Source organism: Anomaloglossus baeobatrachus, chromosome 5, assembly GCF_048569485.1.
Source record: "Anomaloglossus baeobatrachus isolate aAnoBae1 chromosome 5, aAnoBae1.hap1, whole genome shotgun sequence".
Taxonomy (NCBI): domain Eukaryota; kingdom Metazoa; phylum Chordata; class Amphibia; order Anura; family Aromobatidae; genus Anomaloglossus; species Anomaloglossus baeobatrachus.
In genome coordinates, this window is record NC_134357.1 from 579,256,493 (window position 1) to 579,275,036 (window position 18,544).

General features: G+C 48.3%; 1 protein-coding gene across 1 annotated transcript in view; it reads left to right on the forward strand.

Moving 5' to 3' along the window:
- Window positions 1–18,544, forward strand: part of LOC142313116 (uncharacterized) — a 325,022-nt gene that overhangs the window by 206,654 nt on the left and 99,824 nt on the right. Inside the window, exon 9 of the mRNA XM_075352101.1 lies at window positions 4,193–5,613. Within this exon, the coding sequence (XP_075208216.1) occupies window positions 4,193–5,613 (1,421 nt within the window). The remainder of the gene's footprint in view (window positions 1–4,192; window positions 5,614–18,544) is intronic.

The following is an 18,544-nucleotide window of genomic DNA, read 5'->3' on the forward strand; positions in this document are numbered from 1 at the left end:
TGACTTGGTGGGGCAGAGTGTGGTGATGCAGATAACGCCGTCAGATGTACAAACACTTTGCAGACGTAGATCGGTTGAACCAGACGGCATGTTTATTGTACACTTCTTCATAACAGAGGCAATAATCAGATGTTTTCACCACTTCTGCTGGGGGAAAACCTTTTCTGGATGTCTCCTCTAGTGGGGATGTGCCCGGCTACTCCACTTCACCTGGCTCCCACTCCGGCTAACACAGACTGGACCCACACCAATGCTGCTTCACCCTTGAGGACACTTCTCTTCTTTTCCTCCGCTTTCCTGTCCACCCAGCTCCCACACTCTGCCCCTTCTGCTTCCTCTCTCCTGTCCCGGACTCAACTGCCTCTGACTCAAACTTTTTCCCTTAACAACTCTTTCCCCCCCCCCCCCTTTCTGCTGCCGGCTCCTCCTTTCCTCTGCCCTGTTTCTATGGGGACAGCCGTCCCACCCGGCCACTAGGGGGACCCACTAAAACAGTAAAACATTTTTATTAAATATCATCAACATTAACCACTTTGAGGGGGAAACTGCGCCTCCTTGTAAGGGGTCTGCCCACCCCTTACATTCCTCCCCTCTTTCTGCCTAAGCCTCCCGGCAAGGCACGACCCTGAAATTAACACAATTTAGCAGCAAAGTCATTTTTATAAAACTCTAAACATGTTCACATCAAGGCACACTCAAGGGGCGCACAAGTCTGGCGCCCGGAGTCCCTCCTGGGAGCTCCCGGTCTTGGTAGATAGTGTGCCCGGAGGCCTTCAGCAGGCACTCCCGGTCTTTGCTGGACTTCTGCCCGGAGGCTTTCACAGCACTCCCGGTCTTGGAAGGCCGGAGCATAAACAACAAAGTCTTCTTTAACAACACAGAGGGAGCCCCTGGCTCAGTCCAGCATCAGGCTCCTTCCGGGCTTGGTAGCTTAAACATGGTTGCAAACTGTGGAACTTTTCCGGCTCTTGAACAATGCCGGTATTCAACATGAACATGTCCATTACCTCCGGTCATTACGGGTCACTCGGGATGGTAAGCGCGCTGCCATTCGGCCCGCTGAGCCCTCACGTAATCAGAAAGGGACTGACCTGGCAGGCGGCGCAGCCTCCGGAATGATTCGTAGTTGACGGGTGGTTCTGGCGCCTCGGTCTCCGGTTTTGCCTCCTCAACCCCCGACGGGGGTGACGGGGTCGCTGAACGGGACGGCTGTGGGCTGCCCACGACGATCACCGGGTGTGTGACCAGACTCTGGTGAATTGCCAACACCGCCGGGGTCCCCTTCTCTGGGTCAGCACTCAGTCCTGTCATGACTTCTGGCGACACCGCCAGCGTGTTTCTCGGCCGGGAAGACTCAGCCAGCACCGGTCTCTGTTGGGTACGCCTCCGGTATTGGCACTCTTCCCATTTGATTTCTTGCTGCCACTGTGCGGCCTCTTGTGTAGTGGGCATCCGGGTCACTCCCACGGCAAATAGGCCCCGGCATCCCACTTCTCTCCGGAATTTCACTTTTTCTCCCGGGTACAAGGTATGAAGGCGTTGTGGTAAGCCCTCAGTGTCCAGGTTTACCCGGTTGTAGAAGAAATGGTCACCGGTCTCCTCGTCCTCAATGAATCCATAGCCCTCTTTCTGGTTAAATTTGACTACGGTGCCAACGGTGCACTGCCGTTCAAACTCGTCGCTAAGGGGACCGGCCATCATTTCGCAGGCCACGGTCTCGGCCAGTAACCTCTCCTGCACCGGATCGGGTTCAGGCGATGGGGACTTTCGCTGAGTCAGGGACGTCGGCTTCACCGGCTCCCAAAAGAATCCCCACTCGTCCTCTTCTAGCTCCCGGGCGTGTTGCTCTTCCGGGGCCGGAACTGCAGTGTGGGTTGGAGTTTCCAGGACTTTGTTTCTCGGTTGTAGCTGCGCCTTGTAGGTGGCCCGGACTTCAGTTGAGGTCTCACCGGTCGCGGCATCCCAGGTAGTGACCCATGTTACTTTTGTGGGCAGCTCCGGTCCTTCTGGCACAGCCGGTAGGGCAAGGGTAAGTCCTTCCGCGGCCGCAGTCTTCTTCGGGCGTCCTCTCCCCAGGCTGGTTGCTACCAGCGCGCCCACTGCAACATGCTGTTTTCTTGGAGTCTCCATTTTGCTCGGAGTCAGTCTCTGAGTTGGCGTTTCTTGCAATGGCGCCGGGGACAGTGGAGATACTGGAGAAGATGGAGGCGGGCCTTCTTTTCCCGCTCTTGGGTACACTCCACCCCCAGTCTCGCACATCACATCGACCCGGCCGAGGCGGCTCTTCTTTTTTTTCTGTAACGCCGCCCACTTCACATATCTTCATCAGCATCCTGGGGCCAGCACCTCCCCTCTTTGAGCGGCGCACTCCGCACTTCTTTTTCTTCACTGGCCAGCCCCAGGCTTTTCTTTTGGCGCCAATTCTTCGCACGCCCACTGTGTCCATGAAGACGGCGGCCATGTTGCCGCCATCTTGTGCCTGGTCCAACGCCTTAGGCACCACTTGTTCTTCCCACCATGGAATCGGGACCCTTCGCCAGTAATCCGGATCCTGCCGACTACGCCACATGTAACGGGGTGCCAGGGGTGCCTCGGGAGTTGTAGTCGTGGCCCCTTTTTCTAGTGGGTCCCACCCGGCCACTAGGGGGACCCACTAAAACAGTAAAACATTTTTATTAAATATCATCAACATTAACCACTTTCAGGGGGAAACTGCGCCTCCTTGTCAGGGGTCTGCCCACCCCTTACAATTGTTTAAGGACCTTTCACTTCAATGACATGTGACATGATGTAACCAAAGTTCTCTTAAGAGCAAACTGGGCAATTGCAGTCCCCCTTTCTCCTAGGGGCCCCAGTGTTTATATGCCAATTATAGGACAGCTTAAGGACCTTTTTGACATCATGGCATATAACCAAAGGTCTCAATTGGAAAAGTCTAAAGCTGAAGAGGAGACAGGCTGATGTCTGTCTGTGTATGTTTACGCCAATTTTAACCAGCTTTGCCAAAATGGGCTGAGCTTTGCAGAAGAAGGGTGTGATGCTGTTTCTCTAATTCATAACAAACTGCGACGTTCCCTATGCCAGAAATCTCACTCCAGTCCCCGACGTCATTTTTCAGTGTACATCGCCAGTCTTGATGAATTGGAGCCCTAATGTTTATCTGCACAGACCCTGCTACCTGCTTTGGTTAAAAAGCCTAAGGATGGGTGATCAGCATTACAGTCCCAGACAACCCAGTTAAATTTCCAGCATCTGTCTTTATTTTTGTCTTAAAAAAAAAACCCTCTTTGAAATTGTCTATGTTGTGGATCAATGTTCCAAGGAGATGTTTGCAGGTTTTGCCAACTCTCATGGCGGCGTAAGGATCTATGGAAATTATAGATTCTGGTTCTTTGCATGTTAACTGCTCTGATGTCTGTGAGCAGCGCAGGGAGACGCAGGCGTCGAACCACAGGCTTGGGCAGGCTAGCAAGAGTTATTCTCTGCTGGGCTGCTTGTTGATGTCTTTGATCACCTGCTGTAGAGGAGAAAGTATTGTTCTCTCCCGTTCTGTATATGCTGGCTGGACTATTTCATTAATGCCAGCTATAGTTTACCTATACTGGTCTGGTGAGGTGTTGTGATCCAGACTTACCGGTGGTTGTTGTGCATTATTACAGTGAGCTGTTGTGGTGTTAACCCTTGTTGTCTTTTTGTTGCTGCCTTTCTGCTCTTGTTTTTCTCCTTAGTCTCTCACTGTTTATTTCTTTGAGTTTGCAATGTATCCCGTCTGTCTTAATCTGTATTTCCATCATGCTCCTGACCCTTCCTTCCCTTGGGGATCACAGATTAAATCTAGTCAGGAGACTAGTAAGGCACGGGACTTCTGCATCTCCATCTTCAGGGGTAATCCATAGGTTAGGAATAGCTTAGGGTCCCCTAGCGTGAGGGACAGTATAGGAGCCCCCGGTCCTTCATTAACCGCAGTCACTTGTTGACAATCAAACTGATTTTTTACTATAGTACATTCCAGAGAACTGGTGCTAGGAATTGGAAATCCGAATTAACGAAGATGTAACTTGTAGATGTCGAAATTGGAAAACAGATTCAGAATACATTTTTTGTTTATTTAATTTCAGTTGTTATGGTTTGAAAAAAATAAATGTACTTTCAAGATAATATTAAAAACTAATAACATTGTGTTTATTTTTAGCAGATGACTGTATTGGGAGTTCAGATGGACATCTAATATTTTCAGAATTTAAAACAGATGATCAAAGTATCACACATGATACATATGAAGAGCATGCTGTTGTCCCAGATATACCTCCAGTCCTTCCTCGGAAAGCTTTATCATCTGATCTTTTCAAACAAGTCCAAAATTCCGATTTATCACAGAATTGTAAGCAAAATAAAAGTTACAGAAGGGATCTGGAACATGAAACCGTTCCTACAAGGGAGAAACCATTTTCATGTTCAGAATGTGGGAAATGTTTTATTCAGAAATCACACCTTACTAGACATCAGAAAATTCACACAGGGGAGAAACCATTTTCATGTTCAGAGTGTGGGAAATGTTTTATTCGGAAATCAGAACTTGTTGAGCATCAAAAATCTCACACAAGGATTAAGCCGTTTTCATGTTCAGAGTGTGGGAAATGTTTTATTAGGAAATCAGATCTTGTTGAGCATCAAAAAATTCACACAGGGGAAAGGCCATTTTCATGTTCAGATTGTGGGAAATGTTTTATTCAGAAATCAAATCTTGTTACACATCAGAAAAATCACACAGGGGAGAAGCCATTTTCATGTTCAGAATGTGGGAAATCTTTTATTCAGAAATCACATCTTGTTACACATCAGACATTTCACACAGGGGAGAAGCCATTTACATGTTCAGAATGTGGGAAATGTTTTAGTTTGAAATCAAATCTTGTTGAGCATCAAAAAATTCACACAGGGGAGAAGACATTTTCATGTTCAGAATGTGGGAAATGTTTTATTCGGAAATCAAATCTTGATGCGCATCAAAGAATTCACACAGGGGAGAAGCCATTTTCATGTTCAGAATGTGGGAAATGTTTTATTCAGAGATCACATCTTGTTATACATAAGAAAAGTCACACAGGGGAGAAGCCATTTTCATGTTTAGAGTGTGGGAAATGTTTTATTCAGAAATCGGATCTTGTTGAGCATCAAAGAATTCACACAGGGGAGAAGCCATTTTCATGTTCAGAATGTGGGAAATGTTTTATTCAGAGATCACATCTTGTTACACATCAGAAAAATCACACAGGGGAGAAGCCATTTTCATGTTCAGAGTGTGGGAAATATTTTAATTGGAAATCAGAACTTGTTGTGCATCAAAGATCTCACACAGGGGAGAAGCCATTTTCATGTTCAGAGTGCGGGAAATATTTTATTCGGAAATCAGATCTTGTTGGGCATCAAAGATTTCACACAGGGGAGAAGCCATTTTCATGTTCAGAGTGCGGGAAATGTTTTATTCAGAAATCAGATCTTGTTAGGCATGAAAGATCTCACACAGGGGATAAGCCATTTTCATGCCCAGAATGCGGTAAATGTTTTACTATGAAATTAAGTCTTGTTGACCATCACAAATTTCACACAAAATAAACCATGTTTATGTTCTGAATGTGGAAAATGTAATTCTCAGAAATCATATCCTGTTAAACATGTGAAGAAGCCGCACAGGGAAGGAATCTTTTTCATGTTGTAAATAATTGAAATGTTTAACTAATAAATTAAGTCTTGCCGACATCAGAAAACCAACAGAGCGGAGCAGCCATTCTTGCTTTTAGAATTTGCCAAATGTTTTTAAGACTAATTAGCTCCTGTTGACTGTCAGATGAGTCACACGGGAGAAGGCATCATAATGTACCATAATTCAAAGAGTTTTATCAAAAAAATCAGTTACAATTGATCAAATAAGAAATGGTCAGGGATAGAACCATTTTCCCTTTTTAAACTTATCATATTTTTTCGGACCATAAGACACACCTAGATTTTGAAGGAGGAATATAGGGAAAACGTTTGACTAAAAAATGTGGTCATGAAGCACTGTTATGGGGGGATCTACTGCTGACACTGTTACGGGGATAAAATGACTCAATTCTATACTAATGTCTCCCATCCTGATCCCCTTCTAGGTATATGTGTCTCCCATCCTTGTGTATATGTCCTTCATCCTCGTATATATGTTTCCCATCTTTATCCCATTCTGGTATATACGATCCCCATCCTGGTATATATGTTCCTTGTCCTAGTATATACATCACCATACTTGTATATATGGCCTTCATCTTGTGATCGCCCAGCCACAGCAGTAAGCCGGCGCTGGGTGATTATGTGTACCCAATATTAAAGAGAATGAATATTCACTGCTCCCCATGCTAATAATACTGCCCACCTCTTGGTTGGCGCTGGCTTCATTGCCTAGAGGTGGGTGTGATTATGGCATCGGGAGCAGTGAATATTCATTTTCTTTTTTAGTTGGCACACTGTTAGCCCTTTTGAGAGCCTTAAGGAACATTCGTGAATTGTTTTGATACTGGATTATATTTAGATAATTCACTAATCTCAGATTTCCCATTGATTTATTTACTAAAAAGTGCAGCCCCAGATTGGAGATAGGAACTCTTAAGTATATCACATTGTATATAATTGCATTTCAAAACTTGTTGTTTTGTTAATAAATGCTTGTAAATATACAGTGTGTCCACCCATATCCTGTCCACCGCCATTAACTTGAGAACGGCGACAGCTATAGGCATAGAAGTGATGTCTATGTATAGTAAAGTAGCCATGCGCTACGCAATGAAGCCACCTATAGTGCCAACTGGTGGAAAACAACGGAGTTAGCATTTTTATCTCGAAAACGGAACGAGATAGAGAAAAAAAGTGAATTACAAAGTTGTAGGGCATCATTAATTCAATACGAATCGACACCTTGCATACAGAAATGTTATGATATCAAACCCATGATCCTCCCAAAACATTGAATGCTGGTCACGCATATGGCGCTCATTTAACTTTGATGCTCAAAGTGGCCACCGTCCGCTGCAATGCACATCTGGACTCTGGACAGCATACTGCATCTTGCTGCGCGTTGTGCAGTATGGTAGGTGACACCTTCGCACAAGCATCTGTGATACGTCGTCGTAGGTCCTGCAATGTTGATAGAGGGGTCGCATACACCTACTGTTTGATGTAACCTCACAGAAAGAAGTCCAATGGGGTCAGGTCAGGTGAGCGTGGAGGCCACTCCACGCAGCCACCATACCCAATGACTTGTAGGAAGGTCTCCACGAGGTATCGCTTCATGTCCGCAGCCTTGTGAGTTTTACACGTTCAAATCATAGCATTTCTGTATGCAAGGTGTCGATTCGTACTGAATTGATGATGCCCTACAATTTTGTAATTCACTTTTTTCTCTATCTCGTTCCATTTTCGAGATAAAAATGCTAACTCCGTTGTTTTCCACCAGGTGGCGCTATAGATAGTTTCATTGCGTAACGCATGGCTACTTTACTATACCTAGACACCACTTCTATGCCTATAGCTGCCGCCGTTCTCAAGTTAATGGCAGTGGACAGGATATGGGTGGACACACTGTATATATTCTTCATGCCTAGCTTTTTCTATTGTCTAGATGTGATGATTTTGTCTCAGAACCTCTGAAGTTGAGGCAGAGCTGTAGGCATTTCACACAAAAATAGTGAGGGGAGAATTGAATCTCACTGCATCCTAGAAATGTGGCAGTTGTTAATACTCTCTGGTCCCAATTTATCAAAACGTTTGTGGCAAAAAAATTGTCACTAAAGTTCTGAAAAGTCTCAAAAATTTGGAAAGTTGTGCCAACATTTGGCGGCTTTTGGCATTTTCACTCCAGAATTGGCAGGGTTTGGGTGGGACAGAACGTGACACCACAGCTCCTTAAATTCATGACGAGCTGTGTTGTTCCCTATGCCAGAAATTTCACTCCAGTCCCTGATGAGAGTAATATTTCTTACATGGCACAAGGAGGCACATGCCACTCGTCAAACGCTCCAGATTCATGAAGAGGCATGTGTGACGCCCTGGACCAGCCAGGTAGTCACAGATAGAGCCCCACACAACACCAGTCCCCTAACAAGGTGTCATCAGCCAACCCTTAAAACCTAGTCACCTCCCTCAGGGCTTAATGGACACACCAGGGGGCGGAGCCAGGCGGTTGGCCACGCTCACCGAGGAGTTCAGAGAGCCTGAGGCGGGGAAAGTAGGCAGTCTGTTAGTGGAGGTGAAGTTGAGTGGAAGCAGGCCCGTGTGCAGGCCTGAGACAGTCTGACAGGTGCCAGGGTAGGAGCTCAGGCACCTTTGGCTAGGAGTCATACGGAGGCCTCTGCCTGCAGGAGCCGGGAAGACGGCCAGGCGGAACCGTGGTGGACCGGGACAGGGTAGTGGCCCGCCGGTACCGACCCGGGGAACCGAACTGGAAACGAGCACAAGAGGGGAGTACTTAGACTCTTAAACTAGGTCCAGAAACTACTGGGGCCTAGCTAATTAACTGATTGCGGCCAGGACTATAGGTTCTGTCCCACCCAAAGTCCTGAAAGAAGGCAACAGCCCAATGAGGGGGATTGAAAGCCACCGCCACGGCAGAGAGATCCCACGGGCCAGCGTCTGCGGGCAAAGGGCTCTTCCGACATCCACTAGCCGGGGAGTGGACTCCTGACGCTGAAGCGCAGGTAGCCCAACATCACACAAACGGTGCAGGAGAAAGGCAGAGACCACCAACCGGGTGGGGGCACCGACCACCATCACCTTTGGTTTACCAGAGACTCATGTGTGCTCCTAATCGTGAGTACCCCGGTGCCCTCCGGCCGCCCATCTCACTGCACCGCCCAGCTCTCATCCCAATGGGTTCTGATTCATGAAGTGGTGCATGTGTACCGCCCCGGGGCTCGGCTGCGGCCGAGCCGCTCGGATCCGTGCTCGCTGGTGGTTGGCTCGAGCGTCTCCGGACCAGGGGGTCCTGTGGTCACTACGATCTTAAAGGGGCTGGCGGTTTAGGGGACGTAGGTGTATGGCCGTGGCCGCGTTATAGTTCGTGACGCCACCCATGGGACATGGTGAAGGTGTAGACACCACCGCTAGAATTACGGGGCACTCGGGGGAGATGGTCGTGCAGCAAGATGTTAACCCCTCCGTGGGTAGGGATGGTGGCCCCGGGACCCGTGTGGTGAGGTGTGTGGCAGCTGTGCGGTGCAGGGCGGACGCACGGCCGGATGGCACTGTTATACTCACTATGACAGATACACCGGAGTCTCTGGTAAACCAAAAGGATGGTAGTCGGTTCCCTCAACCGGCTGCGTCTGGTCCCCCACCCGGTTTGGTGGTCGCCGCCTTTCTCCTGCACCTCTTTTGTAGATTTTGACTGCCTGCGCTTCAGCGACGGGAGTCCGCTCCCCGGCTTGTATGTGTCGGGAGAGCCCGATCTCTCTGCGTGTGCGGTGGCTTTCTATCTCCCTCGGTGCGCTGTTGCCATCTTTCGGGTCTTGGGACGGAAAAGGACCTAAGGTCCAGACCTCAATCAGTAAATTCGACGTGGTCCAGTGGCTTCTGGACCTCGTTCAGTCTGAGTACCCTTCCTGGTGCTCCGGTTTCCAGTTGGTTCCCAGGTTTGGTACCGGCATGCCACTACCCTGTCCTGGTCCCTTACGGTTCCACCAGCCGTCTTCCCGGCTCCTGCAGGCGGCAACCACCGTCTGCCTCCTGGCCACAGGGTATCCGGGCTACGACCTAGATCCCTGACAGACGTTTCTTCTCTCCATTCTTACTCCTCTCCACTCCAACTCAACTTGAGCTTCCACTGACTTCTAACTAGCTGTTTTCCTGCCTCAGGCCCTCTGGACTCCTCGGTGGGCGTGGCCAATTGCCTGGCTCCACCCCCTGGTGTGTCCATCAAGCCCTGAGGGAGGTGGCTCAGGGTTTTTAGGTTGGCTGCTGTTACCTTATTAGGAGACTGGTGTTTGTGCATGGATCTGTCTGTGACTACCTGGCTAGTCCAGGGCGTCACATTCCCCCTTGGTTTAATGCAGAACATCCGCGGGCTGCAAGACCACCACCGGTTTATTTTTGTTTGCTTTTCAACTGCAAAAGATAAACGGGAAAAACATACACAAATATAATAAACTTTTTATATTCAAGTAAACTGGTTAAATCATCCCTTACGGGAGGCACATTCTTAAACTTTGCACATATACAAAAACACTTTTATTAACGGGAAACGGGACTGGGTCCTTCCAGCTGCCCACTCAAGCAAACCTAGCCTTGATGCTGCCTCTAAGAAACAGGCAGCACCCCTTTTCCCCAGTCCAGGAACAGGAACGGGTCCAGGTGTTGCCCAAACGGGCTGGGTACAAAGTTCCATACCCGGCAGTCCCTCAGAGGCCCCACGTCCAGGGAACCTCCTTTTAACCCTTGTCACCGGTTGCATTGGTGACAGGGCCTCGGCCATCACATTCCCGCAGGCCCTTCCTCCAGTCTGCCTCTCTGGAGGCGGTGGGACCGAAAGGGTGGTCCAGGAATTATTTACAAACCCAATAGTTTTTGGGTGGCCTGCATGTTCACGGCCTTGTCTATGGGTTAAACAGGACAAACAGTATTCAACAGGGTCCCAACGGGGACGGGCAGTATAGTCCCAACAGGGACTTCAAACATGGCAGCCGGGATCCGCTGCCTTTTAGCACTCTTTGGTGTTTTCCTGGTCAGAGGGTGGCGAAGAGGGGCGGACGTGCAACTGAGCACCCATGTATGCCCTCCTCACACCCGAGGCTTGCACGGAGATCTGGGTCAGCCCCACAGGCAACGCCGTCTCTTCTGGGTGCTGGAGTATCTGGGGTTCGCCAGTTTCACCGCGTGCGGGCCCTGCCTCCCGATGGGTCGGCAGGTCTGGAAGGGTTTGCATGGCCTTATCTTGCCGGGGTGCCTGCCAGGAGGCGGGCCTCTCGCTCGCCCGCACCACAGCCACCATCTTTTGCATCTCCTGCTTCCAACCTAAGGCTTGCTGCATCGACTCGACCCGTACCTGGATACAGACCTGCGCCAGCTTCCTCTCTAACCACGTCGCCGTCCCTGGCAGCAACCGATCCTATGACGCCACAGCTCCGGCATCCAGGGTGGGGGCCGCAGCCTCCCCGTCGGTTCCCCCTCCGGCTCCGAGCTGGCTATTGGGAGGTCGTCTAAGTCGGGCGCTGTTCCTGTCACGGCCGGGCGGACTGCCGGGGCCGACATCCTTCCTGCGGCAGGCGGTTCACCGCCAGCTGCTGCATGGGGAGTCACCGCCGGAGCCTCTGGGCCCACCGCTCCTGTGACCGGAGCGGGTGCTGTAAACTCCTTCTCGCCGGAAGCATTCTCTGCGGGCGCCGCCGCTCCAGCAGTCAGTGTGAGGCCGGCATCAGGCTTGGGAGCAGACATCTTTCATCTGCTCCCCCTTGGTCTTTTCGTGGCACACGGCGCTCTTTCTGCAGTTTCACTTTTCAGCCGCGCGCTTTCCTGCACCGCTCTGTTCCCAGTGGGCGGGGCTTTACTCTCGCGCTCTTTTCGCGGGGAAGACGACTCTGGCTGGAATCTTCGCGCCAAAAGATGGCGGCAAGATGGCGGATTCTCCAAATTTCGCAATGGATCACCGCTGACTTCTACTTCAAGGCGCACATTCACCGGTAAGTGGATGGGTTCAATCCTGTTCGTGACGCCAGAAGAGTCGATGTGTACTGCTCGGCCACAGCCGAGCTGCTCGGGTCCGGGCTCGTTTGGTGGGTGGCTCGAGCGCCTCCGGACCCGGGGGTCACGTCGCTCTGCAAGGGTGTTGCTGGCGATCTCCATGGGGGGTGGTTGGTGTACAGCCGTGGCTGTGTTATAGTTCGTGACGCCACCCACGGGACATGGCGAAGGTGTAGACACCACCGCTGCAATTACGGGGCACCCGGGGAGATGGTCGTGCAGCAAGATGTTAACCCCTCCGTGGGTAGGGATGGTGGCCCCGGGACCCGTGTGGGGAGGTGTGTGGCGGCTGTGCGGTGCAGGGCGGCGCGCGGCCGGATGGCACTGTTGTACTCACTATGACAGATACACCGGAGTCTCTGGTAAACCAAAAGGATGGTGGTCGGTTCCCGCAGCCGGCTGCGTCTGGTCCCCCACCTGGTTTGGTGGTCCCCGACTTTCTCCTGCACCTCTTTTGTAGATTTTGACTGCCTGCGCTTCAGCGACGGGAGTCCGCTCCCCGGCTTGTATGTGTCGGGAGAGCTCGTTTGCCCGAAGGGGCTGGCCCGTGGGATCTCTCTGCCTGTGCGGTGGCTTTCTTTTCCCCTCGTTGAGCTGTTGCCGTCTTTCGGGTCTTGGGACGAGAAAGGACCTAAGGTCCAGACCTCAATCAGTAAATTCGACGTGGTCCAGTGGCTTCTGGGCCTCGTTCAGGGTCTGAGTACCCTTCCTGGTGCTCTGGTTTCCAGTTGGTTCCCAGGTTCGGTACCGGTGGGCCAGTACCCTGTCCCTTACGGTTCCACCAGCCGTCTTCCCGGCTCCTGCAGGCGGCAACCACCGTCTGCCTCCTGGCCCCAGGGTATCCGGGCTACGACCCAGATCCCTGACAGACGTTTCTTCTCTTCTTTCTTACTCCTCTCCACTCCGACTCAACTTGAGCTTCCACTGACTTCTAACTAACTGTTTTCCTGCCTGCCTCAGGCCCTCTGGACTCCTCGGTGGGTGTGGCCAACCTCCTGGCTCCGCCCCTGGTGTGTCCATCAAGCCCTGAGGGTGGTGGCTCAGGGTTTTTAGGTTGGCTGCTGTTACCTTATTAGGGGACTGGTGTTTGTGCATGGGTCTGTCTGTGACTACCTGGCTAGTCCAGGGTGTCACAGAGTGGTTAGGATACATAAAGCACCCGAACTCCAAACTCTAACACTGATGTTTTGTATAAAGTCTGTATTTGGTACAAACACAGAACTTTACTATTTAGGTTCACTCGTCTCTGCCACAAACCTTTATTACAGTTTAGATTATGGGTATAGAAGAGACCAGAACTGAAATGGGTTTATCTCTTGGTAGAGAGGAAATAACATTTATAATACCTACGATGGGATTTTTGTGAATTTAATGGGATTCGGTCACTAAGTGTTTACTACTTAATTAAAAATCAGAATAATGTAGAGACAGTGTCACGCTAGGAACAGTGAAGTACCAAGCGAACGGCGAGAGGGAAGGGAAACCCTGTGCCTAGGGTAAGGGGAGATGAGAGCCCTGACCAAGTCTACTGCTGGCCCTTGAGTTCCCTCACCACCCTATATAGATTCCACACCTATACGCCGAGCCGGATACCTGACTCTAGGCTTACACTGATCTGACCCCTAAATAGGGAACGGATTGGATGAGCTCTTCATCAACCTCACTAGGTACTAAAGGACACACACGGATAACAAACAAAGCAAACAACAAAAAATGTATCACTAGACAACTCAGTAAGAAGTTCAGTAAAGAGCAACAGCAATCCTACTGGTGTGTGCAAGCCACCTGCTTGCATCCAAACCTTGTGAAGGAACTGAATATCTCCACAAGTCCAGGACACATTAGAATATTTTAACCCAAGAGGAAATACAGATGATTAGCAGCTGAAGGGAAGAGGAGCTCCCCAGTGTCCTAAAGTAAAAGGATGAAAACCCAGCAGAGAGGAGATACCTAGTATACAGAATACTAACAGCTGGAAAAATAGAAAGTCAGGGAACATTTTGCACAGCCAAATGCTGTGACCTTCTATTGCCAGACATCACATCACTGTCTGTCACAAGTGACACACCAGTGATAGAGAAAGACTCTGATTCCTATGATGTGTCATTTACTGGGCTGCTTGCTGTAGTTTTGATAACATCACTGTATTATCATTAGGGGATTATCACTAGAGAACTAGTAAACCTGCTGCTATGTATCCTCTATCTCCATAAGCTATATATAACTCCACCCCTGATTAGCAGCTTTCTGTCTATGCTCATTGTACACAGCTGCCAATCAGTGGTGTGGGTGAGGTTATACATAGAGCAGTGTTTCAAGAACTGGTAGATTTTAAACAGAGAAAACTGAATTTCAAAACTTCAGCAAGCAGCCAAGTAACTGACACAACACTGGAATCAGGGTCTCTGCTTATACAGGTTGATTGGACACACATTACAAGTAGCTTTGTTCCTCTTAATCTATAAACCACATCCCAAAGACATATGCTATTCAATTTTATATATTTAATCTGAAAAGTAGACTGTGTTTATAAAAATATACAAAATATATTACAAAGGGAAAAAATAATACAGCATATACAATTACATAAAATAAACTGGAATAACAAAAGGAAAATTACTGAACTTGGGTCACAGTAATGGCTTCAGATTTCTGGAGGGAAGGACTCCAATGAAACGTAGAGCAATCCTACATGGCAATGTTCCTTTCATTGAATGAAGATCATAATTGGAATTCATTTTTTATTAACACAAGTTACACCCACATACTTCCCCTCTGGTGACTCATAACACGGCTGGACTTCAGTGAAAGATAGAATGAGTCTAAAGGGTACTTTACACGTTGCGATATCGGTAGCGAGAGTACCCGCCCCCGTCGGTTGTGCGTCACGGGCAAATCGCTGCCTGTAGCGCACAACATTGCTTACACTCGTCACACGTACTTACCTGCCTAGCGACGTCGCTCTGACCGGCGGTTCGTTCAGCATCATTGCGACGTCACTAAGCGGCCGCCCAATAGCAGAGGAGGGGCGCAGATGAGCGGGCCGAACATCCCGCCCACCTCCTTCCTTCCTCATTCCCGGCGGGATGCAGGTACGGTGAGGTTCCTAGGTCCTGCGGTGTCACACATAGCACATAGTCAACGATTTTTGGTAAGTGAACAACCTCTCCAAAACCAACGATTTTTACCTCTTTTGCGATCGTTTTAGGTCGCATAAAGGTGTCACACGCTGCGATGTCGCTAACGACGCCAGATGTGCGTCACAAACACCGTGACCACGACGATATATCGTTAGCGATGTCGCAGCATGTAAATGGCCCTTAGGTCTTAGAAAATTATGAGATTCACAAACTTTTTGATAACTTCACCCCTGGAGGTCCTAGGTGTAAGATATTACAGTCATCTTTCCTATCACAATTTTATCTGTACATAGATAGGAGACATTGCATAGATATTTTCATCTTTCTGGACGATATCCATTTGGCGGGAGCGCAGCAGTCTACTAATAATGCGGAACAATGCTTTGCATTCTCCACTTTCGCACAAATTCAAAAATGTGACTTTCCTACTGTCTAATATATCAATGCAATTTATACTTTCTATAAGGGGAAACTAAGGATTTGAATTTCTCTGTTATTTTTCTGTTCAACTGCTGCTCTTATTTTTACTGGTTATAAATCAGTCCTTTCCTGCATTCTTATGCATTTAAGTTGAGATTGGCCTTACATCTGCTAGAGGATTCTCTTTAGTTACCTGTTTCCAAAGGAGGGGTTCAGCTTCATAGTGGTGTTGTTGGGTCTTTATGAATTTTCTAATTTCTATATGACACACTACTATATATTGATGTTTTTCCAAAATCAAGCTTTTATCCCTTTGAAAGCCAAGGTCATTTTTTGAACACTTTCTTATTCTTGATGCTTGAAGAGTTCAATAAAATCAGAAATTTTACACTTCCAGCTGCCCAAAATAACCTAAATAAAAAATACAAGGTTGCCCTAAAATCATTATGCAATGATTCAGATATACTAACTATCAGCCAACAATGGGGATGGAATAGTCATGAAAAACAGAGATGACTACATAAGGAAGCTCAGAATATTCTCTCCAACCCCATACACTAAGGGATTACAACTATGGATCCTTTTTTTACATTTAAAACAAAATATGCTCTCCTCATCACAAAAGCTTTGAGAAAGAAATCTTAAAGGAGAACCAACCACCAGGATTTTGCTATATGAAGTTAAGGAAGTGCCATACTGGAACAAGGATGCTGAATTCAAGCATACCTGTTATAGAAACATGGGTTGCTGAAATATCTCATCAAATTTGCAGAAATGCACTGCATTTTGATTAAGTTGTGCATTGTTGGTGGGCCTTTGTAGGTCGGATCCTGCTCTGTTCACCTGCCTCTGTCTGCTTTCCTAGGCGGGAGGGGCGGGGTAGAAATGTCACGACTCCGCTGACTCCAGTTTTCTGCCTCAGTCTGAAATGTACCGTGAGATGTTACAGATGTGGGACCAATAAAAACAACTTCTGGTCCATCTTTAGTCAATGAATGTCTGCCTGAACAGCTCCGGCCCTGCCTGAATCCAGTCCTCCACCCTGCTTTGACGGCTATCCCAAGCAATGCCTAAGTGTCATCAACCAGTGAACCCTGCACTTTAAGCTGATGGCTCATCAGTTTTTTCAGAGCAGTCCAAAGTGGCATTTCTGATGTCGCACCTCGGAGAGGCTCTTGCCTGGGTCTGTCCCCTGTGAAAAAGAAATTACCCAATTACTGCTGACTCTTGGAATTTCTTCAGTCCTTCTGGAAAGTATTTGAGGAACGAGCTCGAGCCAAGGAGTTCTAACTGAAGGTCAGTATGCATCTCAGTTCCGCGGCCTCGCTTCTGAATTAAGATGGAATGATCAGGCACTGGCGGCCACTTTTTGGGAAGGTTTATCAAAGAGAACCATGGATGTACAGGCTGGTCTTGATATACCTGCTATCCTGGATGATCTTATCTCCTTTGCTGTACAGGTTGATCATAAATTCCGGGACCGTGCCAAGGAAATCTGCCGTGTGAAGAAACCTATCCTCTTGGCTCCATCCTTCCAAAGGCCATTTGCTTCCCAGGTTCCTATTTCCACTCCTATTCCACTCCTCCACGTCTTCATAAGTAATCTGTGTAAAACCATCTCTCCTACGATGTGAAAATCTTCAAGTCAAGGTCCTGGGTGGAGGAGCAAAGCACCTTTATCCAAACCTATCCTTTGACACTGAAACCCTCTTGCCTTGGCTTTGTAGGAGGGAATACCCTCAGCAGAAGCAAGCCTTCTTCCTCTTCCATGTTACAGTCCATGTCCGCATTGTTGTAGAAGTTCAGCTCCTTTAGACAGCTCATCTCGACTCCAGTTTCATTGGGAATTTTGTTCAGTGAGCTGTGGTTGAATGTTACCAGATTCCCATCGACGCCTTCTGAAGCTCTTGCTGGTGTCATGTGTGGATGGAATGCTCCTGTCTGAACCCAGATGCTTCATGCCTGTAGAATTATTTTTTGGTGAAATAAATAAATATAAATATATATATATATATATATATATATATATTATATATTATATATATATATATATATATTATATATATACACACACACACACATACAGTACAGACCAAACGTTTGGACACACCTCATCTCTAGAACAACTGTTAAGAGGAGACTTTGTGCAGCAGGCCTTCATAATAAGATAGCTGCTAGGAAACCACTGCTAAGGACAGGCAACAAGCAGAAGAGACTTATTTGGGCTAAAGAACACAAGGAATGGACGTTAGACCAGTGGAAATCTGTGCTTTGGTCTGATGAGTCCAAGTTTGAGATCTTTGCATCCAACCAACGTGTCTTTGTAGAAAAGGTGAACGGAAGGATTCTACATGGCTGGTTCCCACCGTGAAGCATGGAGGAGGAGGTGTGATGGTGTGGGGGTGCTTTGCTGCTGACAGCAGCTGCTGACAGCTGATTTATTCAAAATTGAAGGCATACAGAACCAGCATGTCTAGCACAGCATCTTGAAGCGGTGCGCTATTCCATCCGGTTTGCGATTAGTTGGACCATAATTTATTTTTCAACAGGACATTGACCCCAAACACACCTCCAGGCTGTGTAAGGGCTATTTGACTAAGAAGGAGAGTGATGGGGTGCTACGCCAGATGACCTGGCATCCACAGTCACCAGACCTGAACCCAATCGAGATGGTTTGGGGTGAGCTGGACCGCAGAGTGAAGGCAAAAGGGCCAATAAGTAGAAATGAGCGATGCTCGAGGATCGCCAATTTCATGTTCCAGTGATTTTGGGGGGTGTTCGAGACGTTCGACGAACTCGAGCTTTTTGCTAAAAGCTTGACAGTTCGAGTTACGTTCGAGAACGGTGCGAGCACCAAAAACGTGGCTTTTCACAGTAAGGCTATGTGCACACGTTGCCGTCTGCATGCGTCCTGCATCCCCAGCACAATCCCTCTCTCTTTCCTACTCATCGATCACGGACGCCTCGCTGCAAGGCTGTCACAAATCTGCGGCGTCTTTTCCTCTTTTGCAAATGGCTGCCGCTTCATTATTCAATCAGTTATTCCGTGCTTTCCCCGCACACCGGCGCCCATGATTGGTTGCAGTCAGACACGCCCCAACGAGGAGTGACAGCTGTCTCACTGCAACCAATCACAGCCGCCGGCGGGCGGCTCTATACTGTGCAGTAAAATAAATAATAGAGAAAAAAAAATGCGGTTCCCTTCATATTTGATACCAGCC